At 51.4% G+C, this 13,450-nt stretch overlaps 1 protein-coding gene across 1 annotated transcript in view; it reads left to right on the top strand.

The window, feature by feature from the left end:
- The first annotated feature begins 713 nt into the window (after positions 1-713).
- The window catches only part of mri1 (methylthioribose-1-phosphate isomerase 1), a 25,481-nt gene continuing 12,744 nt past the window's right edge, over positions 714-13,450 (top strand). Inside the window, exons 1-2 of the mRNA XM_029689912.1 lie at positions 714-1,056; positions 5,025-5,248. Coding sequence (XP_029545772.1) covers positions 757-1,056; positions 5,025-5,248 — 524 coding nt within the window. The 5' untranslated portion in view covers positions 714-756. The remainder of the gene's footprint in view (positions 1,057-5,024; positions 5,249-13,450) is intronic.

The raw sequence follows: 13,450 nt of genomic DNA, 5'->3' as shown, positions 1-13,450 counted from the left end.
TACAGAGGACTATAGTACAGTCTATACAGAGGATTATAGTACAGTCATTACAGTGAGGACTATAGTACAGTCTATACAGTGAGAACTATAGTACAGTCTATACAGTGAGAACTATAGTACAGTCTATACAGTGAGGACTATAGTACAGTCAATACAGTGAGGACTATAGTACAGTCTATAGAGATGACTATAGTACAGTCAATACAGTGAGGACTATAGTACAGTCTATACAGTGATGACTATAGTACAGTCTATACAGTGAGGACTATAGTACAGTCTATAGAGATGACTATAGTACAGTCTATACAGTGATGACTATAGTACAGTCTATACAGTGAGGTTTATGATGTTGTATATAGCTCAGACACTATAGCGCTAGTCTCGTCTGTACAGCATAATCTGTGTAGCTCTATAGCTGCAGAGAGAGGACTATAGACAATGGCTTCAGTATTTGTTCCTTCGTTCTCCCTAAACCCCGAGATGAGAGGAGGCTGCAGTCTGCTCCATTGTTGAAGGGTAAGAAAGAGCACTGGCTCAACTCCTCCAGTTATGCTAATACAATTGATCTGAACGCTACATTTCTACAAACAACACGGAGGGGGAGAAGAGAGAGGAGGGGGAGAAGAGGGGGAGAAGAGAGAGGAGGAGGAGAAGAGTGAAGGCCTGTCACCGCCGAAAAAGAGCGCGAGAGGTGGGCGTGGACAGAGCTGGGAAAGGCAGGGTCGGTTTCCTGCCGGGGTAAGCACGTGGTTCCGTATGTGTGTCAGACAGAGGTTTTCTGAGCTCCCCCTCTCTTTTTCCCCCAGACAGTTAGTATTCATTTTCCAGCACTTTTATCCTCTACCAACCCACGACGATTCGAAACGGCAACCGGGAGGAGTGTGTGTGTGTGTTGTGCCATCCGATCCATCTCGTTCGCGGGTCATGACGCTCGAGGCGATCCGTTACCGGGCCGGATCTCTGCAGATTCTTAACCAGCTGCTCCTACCGCAGGAAACTGTGTTCGACGAGGTCCGCACAGTGCAGGACGGCTATGAAGCGATCAAGTCCATGAAGGCAAGAAATATCACTCACTCTGTCTTCTCCCTCTTTCGTTTCCTTTACTATTCCACCCTCACTACGTGTCACCTCCCCGTGTGTGTTTCTAGCTAGCAGTGTTTCCACCACAGTGTGTGTAGCTATGCTGGCTGCGGGTGTCTTTGTGTCAAACAGGGTGTATATTTAGTGTGATCTGGGCACCCTGCTCTCGGTTCTGTCACAGCGCATATCTGGACGGTGTTGTGCATGGGGCGAAGGGCTTGTGGCCTGTGATTGGCTCTTTGTTGAAGTCCAAGGCCTGTGTGTTTTGACTGTCCCTGCTATTTCCACCGATTACTACCGTCCGCAGCGCCGTATTGCATGAAATAGCGGCCCCGGTGTGGACGGTCGGGGTTGGATCACATACACAGTGTGTCACTTTTACCAGCCACCGGCCCGGTTTGTCAATTTAACGTGATCCTAAGCGACAATGGATCCAATTATTTATTTACCGTTTAACGTTAACCCGTGCCACCGACAAAACCACCGTGCCAGGTATCCGCACGGTGGTTTTGTCGGTGGCACGGGTTAACGTCGGTGGCACGGGTTAAATCCCAACCATGAAAACGCCCACCCCCTCGCTCCCTTTCTCTGGCTGTCACGGTAAAGATTGTCTATGCATTATTAATGACCGATTCCCGGGGTTTTGTTCGCGCCTGCAGTCGGTGTTCTGCGGCTTGTTGACTCTTTATTAGTGTTTGGCGACGGCTTTTATCAGAGCGGTTCTGATGGGGAGAGGTGTTTTGTTGATCGTCAAACAGACTGCTTCCCTTTTATTTTATTATTCATAATAAACCTCCTTCCATTGATACAGACACCCTCTCTTCATCTCCCTCTTTGTCTCTCTCTCTCTCTCTCACACACACACACACACACACACACACACACACACACACACACACACACACACACACACACACACACACACACTGAGATGCAATACATCTGAGCTTCAGACCTGTGATGGAATGCCTCTTAAACAGTATGATGTCGTCATGGTGATAGTAATAGTAGTGTCCCTGGGGATGGATGATTCCGAGCTGCCGGTGACGTCATACACCACCACTCACTGTCCTGCTGTCTGTGTGTCCTGACTATCCCTGCTTTGTGTCGGCAGGTCGCTAGTGGTTAGAGGGCGTGTGTGTGTACGTCATGTCAGGGATTGTCTGCATATGGTCCTGTCTGGTATTGCCTGCATATGGTCCTGTCAGGGATTGCCTGCATATGGTCCTGTCTGGTATTGCCTGCATACGGTCCTGTCTGGTATTGCCTGAATACGGTCCTGTCTGGTATTGCCTGCATATGGTCCTGTCAGGGATTGCCTACATACGGTCCTGTCTGGTATTGCCTGCATACGGTCCTGTCTGGTATTGCCTGCATACGGTCCTGTCTGATATTGCCTGCATACGGTCCTGTCTGGTATTGCCTGCATACGGTCCTGTCTGGTATTGCCTGCATACGGTCCTGTCTGGTATTGCCTGCATACGGTCCTGTCTGGTATTGCCTGCATACGGTCCTGTCTGGTATTGCCTGAATACGGTCCTGTCTGGTATTGCCTGCATACGGTCCTGTCTGGTATTGCCTGCATACGGTCCTGTCTGGTATTGCCTGCATACGGTCCTGTCTGGTATTGCCTGCATACGGTCCTGTCTGGTATTGCCTGAATACGGTCCTGTCTGGTATTGCCTGAATACGGTCCTGTCTGGTATTGCCTGCATACGGTCCTGTCTGGTAGTGCCTGCATATGGTCCTGTCTGGTATTGCCTGCATACGGTCCTGTCTGGTATTGCCTGCATATAGTCCTGTCTGGTATTGCCTGCATATGGTCCTGTCTGGTATTGCCTGCATACGGTCCTGTCTGGTATTGCCTGCATACGGTCCTGTCTGGTATTGCCTGTATATGGTCCTGTCTGGTATTGCCTGCATACGGTCCTGTCTGGTATTGCCTGTATACGGTCCTGTCTGGTATTGCCTGCATACGGTCCTGTCTGGTAGTGCCTGCATATGGTCCTGTCTGGTATTGCCTGCATACGGTCCTGTCTGGTATTGCCTGCATATAGTCCTGTCTGGTATTGCCTGCATATGGTCCTGTCTGGTATTGCCTGCATACGGTCCTGTCTGGTATTGCCTGCATATAGTCCTGTCTGGTATTGCCTGCATATGGTCCTGTCTGGTATTGCCTGCATACGGTCCTGTCTGGTATTGCCTGCATATAGTCCTGTCTGGTATTGCCTGTATATGGTCCTGTCTGGTATTGCCTGAATACGGTCCTGTCTGGTATTGCCTGCATATAGTCCTGTCTGGTATTGCCTGCATATGGTCCTGTCTGGTATTGCCTGCATACGGTCCTGTCTGGTATTGCCTGCATACGGTCCTGTCTGGTATTGCCTGCATACGGTCCTGTCTGGTATTGCCTGTATACGGTCCTGTCTGGTATTGCCTGAATACGGTCCTGTCTGGTATTGCCTGTATACGGTCCTGTCTGGTATTGCCTGAATACGGTCCTGTCTGGTATTGCCTGCATATGGTCCTGTCTGGTAAGCCTCGTACTGCATAGTTTCAGTCATCCAGCTAACTGCAAGACAAGGTCTTCTGGACAGGAGAGTTCTAGAGGAGTTTGGGGGTTCCAGCAGGCCAGGAGAGATGGGAGGAGACAGGTGTATGATAAAGACCAATGAGAGAGTTTGATAGACACACAGGTCCTCCCCTCTGGTTTACCTGGAGGATTACAAGAAATGTTCAAAGGCTCAATTCCAACATGATGTCTGGTTCCCCCTCCATTCCTTCTCCCCCTCCATTCCTTCTCCCCCTCCATTCCTTCTCCCCCTCCATTCCTTCTCCCCCTCCATTCCTTCTCCCCCTCCATTCCTTCTCCCCCTCCATTCCTTCTCCCCCTCCATTCCTTCTCCCCCTCCATTCCTTCTCCCCCTCCATTCCTTCTCCCCCTCCATTCCTTCTCCCCCTCCATTCCTTCTCCCCCCTCCATTCCTTCTCCATCCCTCCATTCCTTCTCCCCCTCCATTCCTTCTCCCCCTCCATTCCTTCTCCATCCCTCCATTCCTTCTCCCCCTCCATTCCTTCTCCCCCTCCATTCCTTCTCCCCCTCCATTCCTTCTCCCCCTCCATTCCTTCTCCCCCTCCATTCCTTTTCTATCCCTCCATTCCTTCTCCCCCTCTCCATTCCTTCTCCCCCTCCATTCCTTTTCTATCCCTCCATTCCTTCTCCCCCTCCATTCCTTCTCCCCCTCCATTCCTTCTCCCCCTCCATTCCTTCTCCCTCCCTCCATTCCTTCTCCCCCTCCATTCCTTCTCCCCCTCCATTCCTTTTCTATCCCTCCATTCCTTCTCCCCCCCTCCATTCCTTCTCCCCCTCCATTCCTTCTCCCCCTCCATTCCTTTTCTATCCCTCCATTCCTTCTCCATCTCTCCATTCCTCCTCCATTCCTTCTCCCCCTCCATTCCTTCTCCCTCCCTCCATTCCTTCTCCCCCTCCATTCCTTTTCTATCCCTCCATTCCTTCTCCATCTCTCCATTCCTCCTCCATTCCTTCTCCCCCTCCATTCCTCTCCCCCTCCATTCCTTTCTATCCTCCCATTCCTCCTCCATTCCTTCTCCCCTCCATTCCTTCTCCCCCTCCATTCCTTTTCTATCCCTCCATTCCTTCTCCCTCCCTCCATTCCTTCTCCCCCTCCATTCCTTCTCCATCCCTCCATTCCTTCTCCATCCCTCCATTCCTTCTCCACCCCTCCATTCCTTCTCCCCCTCCATTCCTTCTCCATCCCTCCATTCCTTCTCCATCCCTCCATTCCTTCTCCCCCTCCATTCCTTCTCCCCCCCTCCATTCCTTCTCCCCTCCATTCCTTCTCCCCCTCCATTCCTTCTCCCCCTCCATTCCTTCTCCCCCTCCATTCCTTCTCCCCCTCTCCATTCCTTCTCCATCCCTCCAGGTGCGGGGGGCTCCTGCCATTGCCATCGTAGGTTGTCTGAGCCTGGCAGTGGAGCTGCGTGCAGGTGCCGGGGGCAACGACCCCGTGACCTTCATCCGGGAGTCTCTGTGTCACCTGACTTCGGCAAGACCCACGGCCGTCAATATGGGCCGGGCCGCCCGGGAACTGATGGAGTTTGCCGAGAACGAGAGCATGGAGAAAAACCCAGAACAACTCACAGAGAGGTATGGAGAGAGGGATGAATAGAGGGAGAGAGAGATGAATAGAGGGAGAGAGGGATGAATAGAGGGAGAGAGGGATGAATAGAGGGATGAATAGAGGGAGAGAGGGATGAATAGAGGGATGAATAGAGGGAGAGAGAGATGAATAGAGGGAGAGAGAGATGAATAGAGGGAGAGAGGGATGAATAGAGGGAGAGAGAGATGAATAGAGAGAGAGAGAGGGATGAATAGAGGGAGAGAGGGATGGAGAGAGGGAGAGAGGGATGAATAGAGGGAGAGAGGTATGGAGAGAGGGATGAATAGAGGGAGAGAGGTATGGAGAGAGATATGGAGAGAGGGATGAATAGAGGGAGAGAGAGATGAATAGAGGGAGAGAGGGATGAATAGAGGGAGAGAGGGATGAATAGAGGGATGAATAGAGGGAGAGAGGGATGAATAGAGGGAGAGAGGGATGAATAGAGGGAGAGAGGGATGGAGAGAGGGAGGGAGAGAGGGATGAATAGAGGGAGAGAGGTATGGAGAGAGGGATGGAGAGAGGGATGAATAGAGGGAGAGAGGGATGAATAGAGGGAGAGAGGGATGGAGAGAGGGAGAGAGGGATGAATAGAGGGAGAGAGGGATGGAGAGAGGGATGGAGAGAGGGATGAATAGAGGGAGAGAGGGATGAATAGAGAGAGAGAGAGAGAGGGATGAATAGAGGGAGAGAGGGATGGAGAGAGGGATGAATAGAGGGAGAGAGGGATGAATAGAGGGAGAGAGGGATGAATAGAGGGAGAGAGGGATGAATAGAGGGAGAGAGAGATGAATAGAGGGAGAGAGGGATGAATAGAGGGAGATGAATAGAGGGAGAGAGGGATGAATAGAGGGAGAGAGAGATGGAGAGAGGGATGAATAGAGGGAGAGAGGTATGGAGAGAGGGATGAATAGAGGGAGAGAGGGATGAATAGAGGGAGAGAGAGATGGAGAGAGGGATGAATAGAGGGAGAGAGGGATGAATAGAGGGAGAGAGGTATGGAGAGAGGGATGAATAGAGGGAGAGAGGGATGAATAGAGGGAGAGAGAGATGGAGAGAGGGATGAATAGAGGGAGAGAGGGATGAATAGAGAGAGAGAGGGATGAATAGAGGGAGAGATGGATGAATAGAGGGAGAGAGGGATGAATAGAGGGAGAGAGGGATGGAGAGAGGGATGAATAGAGGGAGAGAGGGATGGAGAGAGGGATGAATAGAGGGAGAGAGGGATGAATAGAGGGAGAGAGGGATGAATAGAGGGAGAGAGGGATGAATAGAGAGAGAGAGGGATGAATAGATGGAGAGAGGGATGAATAGAGGGAGAGAGGGATGAATAGAGGGAGAGATGGATGATTAGAGGGAGAGAGAGATGAATAGAGGGAGAGAGAGATGAATAGAGGGAGGGAGGGATGAATAGAGGGAGGGAGGGATGAATAGAGGGAGAGAGAGATGAATAGAGGGAGAGAGGGATGGAGAGAGGGATGAATAGAGGGAGAGAGGAATGAATAGAGGGAGAGAGAGATGAATAGAGGGAGAGAGAGATGAATAAAGGGAGAGAGGGATGGAGGGAGGGAGAGAGGTAAGGAGGGAGGGATGAATAGAGGGAGAGAGAGATGAATAGAGGGAGGGAAGGATGAATAGAGGGAGAGAGGGATGGAGAGAGGGATGAATAGAGGGAGGGAGGGATGAATAGAGGGAGAGAGAGATGAATAGAGGGAGAGAGGGATGGAGAGAGGGATGAATAGAGGGAGAGAGGAATGAATAGAGGGAGAGAGAGATGAATAGAGGGAGAGAGAGATGAATAAAGGGGAGAGAGGGATGGAGGGAGGGAGAGAGGTAAGGAGGGAGGGATGAATAGAGGGAGAGAGGGATGAATAGAGGGAGGGAGGGATGAATAGAGGGAGAGAGGTAAGGAGAGAGGGATGAATAGAGGGAGAGAGGTATGGATGTAGAGAGAGAGGGAAGGAGGGATGGATGGATGTAGGGAGGGAGGGAGAGAGCGGGAGGGATGGGTGTAGGGAGGGGTGTAGAGGGAGAGAGAGGGATGGGTGTAGGGAGGGAGGGATGGGTGTAGGGAGAGAGGGAGGGGTGTAGGGAGAGAGAGGGAGGGATGGGTGTAGGGAGGGAGAGAGAGGGATGGGTGTAGGGAGGGAGAGGGATGGGTGTAGGGAGGGAGGGAGGGAGGGAGGGAGGGAGGGGTGTAGGGAGAGAGAGGGATGGGTGTAGGGAGAGAGGGATGGGTGTAGGGAGAGGGAGGGGTGTAGGGAGGGAGGGAGGGGTGTAGGGAGAGAGAGGGAGGGATGGGTGTAGGGAGGGAGGGAGGGGATGGGTGTAGAGAGGGAGGGAGGGATGGGTGTAGGGAGGGAGAGAGAGGGAGGGTGTAGGGAGAGGGAGAGATGGGTGTAGGGAGGGAGGGATGGGTGGAGGGAGGGAGGGAGGGATGTAGGGAGGGAGAGAGAGGGATGGGTGTAGGGAGAGAGGGATGGGGTGTAGGGAGAGAGGGAGGGGTGTAGGGAGAGAGGGAGGGGTGTAGGGAGAGAGAGGGAGGGATGGGTGTAGGGAGGGAGGGAGGGGTGTAGGGAGAGAGGGAGGGGTGTAGGGAGAGAGAGGGAGGGATGGGTGTAGGGAGGGAGAGAGAGGGATGGGTGTAGGGAGGGATGGGTGTAGGGAGGGAGGGAGGGAGGGATGTAGGGAGGGAGAGAGAGGGATGGGTGTAGGGAGAGGGAGAGAGGGGGATGGGTGTAGGGAGGGGGGGGGGTGTAGGGAGGGAGAGAGAGGGAGGGGTGTAGGGAGGGGGATGGGTGTAGGGAGGGAGGGGTGTAGGGAGGGAGAGAGAGGGATGGGTGTAGGGAGGGAGGGAGGGGTGTAGGGAGGAGAGAGGAGGGATGGGTGTAGGGAGGGAGGGATGTAGGGAGGGAGAGAGAGGGATGGGTGTAGGGAGAGGGAGAGGGGGATGGGTGTAGGGAGGGAGGGAGGGGTGTAGGGAGAGAGGGAGGGGTGTAGGGAGAGAGGGAGGGGTGTAGGGAGGGAGGAAGGGGTGTAGGGAGAGACCAGATGGAGAGAGAGACAGTGAGAGAACATGAAAGTGGACTAAACTAAAGAGTAGATCAGAAGTTAAAGGGAAGATGATGGTGAAAACTGCTTTGACAGACACACTCCCTCTCCTCTAATCCCCGCCCATCCTGCAGTGATTGGCTGGATCGAGGAGATGCTGGAGCGTGATGTCAATGACAACAAGAAGATCGGTAACTACGGAGCTCAACACACCTGTCTGGTGTTCCCCGAGACTCTGTCACTATCTTAACTCACTGCAACACAGGGTCACTGGCCACGGCAGGATACGGCACCGCACTGGGTAAGACAGACAGACAGAGAGTCTCCATGCTCTAGTACTAGTCTATAACCAGTGTGTCTCTGTGCTCTAGTACTAGTCTATAACCAGTGTGTCTCTGTGCTCTAGTACTAGTCTATAACCAGTGTGTCTCTGTGCTCTAGTACTAGTCTATAACCAGTGTGTCTCTGTGCTCTAGTACTAGACTATAACCAGTGTGTCTCTGTGCTCTAGTACTAGTCTATAACCAGTGTGTCTCTGTGCTCTAGTACTAGTCTATAACCAGTGTGTCTTGTGCTCTAGTACTAGTCTATAACCAGTGTGTCTCTGTGCTCTAGTACTAGTCTATAACCAGTGTGTCTCTGTGCTCTAGTACTAGACTATAACCAGTGTGTCTCTGTGCTCTAGTACTAGACTATAACCAGTGTGTCTGTGCTCTAGTACTAGACTATAACCAGTGTGTCTCTGTGCTCTAGTACTAGTCTATAACCAGTGTGTCTGTGCTCTAGTACTAGTCTATAACCAGTGTGTCTCTGTGCTCTAGTACTAGACTATAACCAGTGTGTCTCTGTGCTCTAGTACTAGACTATAACCAGTGTGTCTCTGTGCTCTAGTACTAGACTATAACCAGTGTGTCTCTGTGCTCTAGTACTAGTCTATAACCAGTGTGTCTCTGTGCTCTAGTACTAGTCTATAACCAGTGTGTCTCTGTGCTCTAGTACTAGTCTATAACCAGTGTGTCTCTGTGCTCTAGTACTAGTCTATAAACCAGTGTGTCTGTGCTCTAGTACTAGTCTATAACCAGGTGTCTCTGTGCTTAGTACTAGACTATAACCAGTGTGTCTCTGTGCTCTAGTACTAGTCTATAACCAGTGTCTCTGTGCTCTAGTACTAGTCTATAACCAGTGTGTCTCTGTGCTCTAGTACTAGTCTATAACCAGTGTGTCTCTGTGCTCTAGTACTAGACTATAACCAGTGTGTCTCTGTGCTCTAGTACTAGTCTATAACCGGTGTGTCTCTGTGCTCTAGTACTAGTCTATAACCGGTGTGTCTCTGTGCTCTAGTACTAGACTATAACCAGTGTGTCTCTGTGCTCTAGTACTAGTCTATAACCAGTGTGTCTCTGTGCTCTAGTACTAGACTATAACCAGTGTGTCTCTGTGCTCTAGTACTAGTCTATAACCAGTGTGTCTCTGTGCTCTAGTACTAGTCTATAACCAGTGTGTCTCTGTGCTCTAGTACTAGTCTATAACCAGTGTGTCTCTGTGCTCTAGTACTAGTCTATAACTAGTGTGTCTCTGTGCTCTAGTACTAGTCTATAACTAGTGTGTCTCTGTGCTCTAGTACTAGTCTATAACCAGTGTGTCTCTGTGCTCTAGTACTAGTCTATAACCAGTGTGTCTCTGTGCTCTAGTACTAGACTATAACCAGTGTCTCTGTGCTCTAGTACTAGTCTATAACTAGTGTGTCTCTGTGCTCTAGTACTAGTCTATAACCAGTGTGTCTCTGTGCTCTAGTACTAGTCTATAACCAGTGTGTCTCTGTGCTCTAGTACTAGACTATAACCAGTGTCTCTGTGCTCTAGTACTAGTCTATAACCAGTGTGTCTCTGTGCTCTAGTACTAGTCTATAACCAGTGTCTCTGTGCTCTAGTACTAGACTATAACCAGTGTGTCTCTGTGCTCTAGTACTAGTCTATAACCAGTGTGTCTTTGTGCTCTAGTACTAGTCTATAACCAGTGTGTCTCTGTGCTCTAGTACTAGTCTATAACCAGTGTGTCTCTGTGCTCTAGTACTAGTCTATAACCAGTGTGTCTCTGTGCTCTAGTACTAGTCTATAACCAGTGTGTCTCCGTGCTCTAGTACTAGACTATAACCAGTGTGTCTCTGTGCTCTAGTACTAGTCTATAACCAGTGTGTCTCTGTGCTCTAGTACTAGACTATAACCAGTGTGTCTCTGTGCTCTAGTACTAGTCTATAACCAGTGTGTCTCTGTGCTCTAGTACTAGACTATAACCAGTGTGTCTCTGTGCTCTAGTACTAGACTATAACCAGTGTGTCTCTGTGCTCTAGTACTAGACTATAACCAGTGTGTCTCTGTGCTCTAGTACTAGACTATAACCAGTGTGTCTCTGTGCTCTAGTACTAGTCTATAACCAGTGTGTCTCTGTGCTCTAGTACTAGTCTATAACCAGTGTGTTCCGTGCTCTAGTACTAGACTATAACCAGTGTGTCTCTGTGCTCTAGTACTAGTCTATAACCAGTGTGTCTCTGTGCTCTAGTACTAGTCTATAACCAGTGTGTCTCGTGCTCTAGTACTAGTCTATAACCAGTGTGTCTCTGTGCTCTAGTACTAGACTATAACCAGTGTGTCTCTGTGCTCTAGTACTAGTCTATAACCAGTGTGTCTCTGTGCTCTAGTACTAGTCTATAACCAGTGTGTCTCTGTGCTCTAGTACTAGACTATAACCAGTGTGTCTCTGTGCTCTAGTACTAGTCTATAACCAGTGTGTCTCCGTGCTCTAGTACTAGACTATAACCAGTGTGTCTCTGTGCTCTAGTACTAGTCTATAACCAGTGTGTCTCTGTGCTCTAGTACTAGTCTATAACCAGTGTGTCTCTGTGCTCTAGTACTAGTCTATAACCAGTGTGTCTCTGTGCTCTAGTACTAGTCTATAACCAGTGTGTCTCTGTGCTCTAGTACTAGTCTATAACCAGTGTGTCTCTGGGCTCTAGTACTAGTCTATAACCAGTGTGTGTATCTCCAGGTGTGGTGCGTTCCCTCCATGCTCTAGGCAGACTGAAGCGGATGTATTGTACAGAGACCAGACCCTATAACCAAGGGGCCAGACTGACAGCCTATGAGGCCGTGGCTGAAGGGTTCCCTGCTACTCTCATCACAGACAGCATGGCTGCACTCACCATGAGAGAGAAGAGCATCACAGGTATACCCAGTCTGACTGCCTGACTGACTGACTGCCTGACTGACTGCCTGACTGACTGCCTGACTGACTGCCTGCCTGACTGTCTGCCTGACTGACTGCCTGACTGACTGCCTGACTGACTGCCTGACTGACTGCCTGACTGCCTGACTGCCTGACTGACTGACTGCCTGCCTGCCTGCCTGACTGACTGCCTGACTGACTGCCTGACTGACTGCCTGACTGACTGCCTGACTGCCTGACTGACTGCCTGCCTGACTGACTGCCTGACTGCCTGACTGCCTGACTGCCTGACTGACTGCCTGACTGACTGCCTGACTGACTGCCTGACTGACTGACTGCCTGACTGATGCCTGACTGCCTGATGCTGTCTGCCTTTTGTTTCCTTCTCTTCCTGTCTTTCCAATAACTGGTCTGGTTTGATGTTCTATCCATCTCTTATCGTATACTGTAATTTTATCTCTCTCTCTTCCTCTCCCCTCTCTCTCTCTCTCCCTGTCTCAGCTGTTGTCGTAGGGGCGGACAGGGTGGTTGCTAACGGCGACACGGCCAACAAAATCGGCACGTACAGCTGGCCATCGCCGCAAAGCACCATGGGATCCCATTCTACGTGGCGGCGCCCAGCACGTCATGTGACCTGAGTCTGGAGACGGCCGGCACATTGTCATCGAGGAGCGTCCCGCCGAGGAACTCACCAGCATCAAAGGAGTACCATAGCTGCCCCGGGTACGAGTGTGTGTGTGTGGGTGGTGTGTGTAGGGGGGGGGGGAGTTGGGGGTGGGTGGGTGTGTGTGTGTGGGTGTGTGTGTGTGTGTAGGGGTGGAGTTGGGGGGGGGGTGTGTGTGTAGGGGTGGAGTTGGGGGGTGGGTGGTGTGTGTGTGTTGGGGTTGTGTGTGGTGTGGGTGTGTAGGGTGGAGTTGGGGTGTGGGTGTAGGGGTGGAGTTGGGGGGGGGTGTAGGGGTGGAGTTGGGGTGTGTGTGTGTGTGTGTAGGGGGGAGTTGGGTGTGGTGTGTGTGTGTAGGGGTGGAGTTGGGGGTGTGTGTAGGGGTGGTGTGGGGGATGTGGTGTGTGTGTGTGTGTGGTGTGTAGGGGTGGAGTTGGGGGGGGGGTGTGGGTGTGTGGGGGTGGAGTTGGGGGGTGTGTGTGTGTGGTGTAGGGGTGGAGTTGGGGGGTGGGTGGGGTGGGTGTGTGGGTGTGTGTGTAGGGGTGGAGTTGGGGGGGGGTGGGTGTGTGTGTGTAGGGGTGGAGTTGGGGGGGTGGTAGGGTGGAGTTGGGTTGGGGGTGTGTGTGTGTGGTGTGTGTAGGGGTGGAGTGGGGGGTTGTGTGTGTAGGGGTGGAGTGGGGGTGTGTAGGGGTGGAGTTGGGGTGTGTGTGTGTGGTGTAGGGGTGGAGTTGGGGTGTGGTGTGTGTGTGGTGTGTGTGTGTGTGTGTGTGTGTGTAGGGGTGGAGTTGGGGGGAGTTTGGGGTGTGGTGTGTAGGAGTTGGGGTGTGTGTGTGTGTGTGTGTGTGTGTAGGGGTGGAGTTGGGGGTGTGTGTAGGGGTGGAGTTGGGGGGTGTGTGTGTGTGGTGTGTGTGTGTGTGGTGTGTGTGTTGATGACAGACCGTGAGTTAATGAGGTGGGAGAAGCTAGGTGGTGATGGACAGAGAGTGGGAGACATGGCAGAGGGAGAGAAACAGACAGACTGATAGAAAGATAGTGATAGAGCTGCGAGGGGAGAGCCAGTATAACAGTATAGCCTGGTAGACAGACAGACAGACAGACAGACAGACAGACAGACAGACAGACAGACGACGACAGACAGACAGACAGACAGAAGACAGACAGACAGACCAGACAGGACAGAGGGAAACAGTACCGGTATTATTCTCTGGAGAATGTTCGGAGCTGATTGACTTTGAAGTGTCTCTATTAAAGAAACTAG

Source organism: Salmo trutta, chromosome 14, assembly GCF_901001165.1.
Source record: "Salmo trutta chromosome 14, fSalTru1.1, whole genome shotgun sequence".
Classification (NCBI taxonomy): Eukaryota; Metazoa; Chordata; class Actinopteri; order Salmoniformes; family Salmonidae; genus Salmo; species Salmo trutta.
The sequence above is the reverse complement of the archived record's forward strand: the minus strand, read 5'-3'. Positions and strand labels throughout refer to the sequence as shown.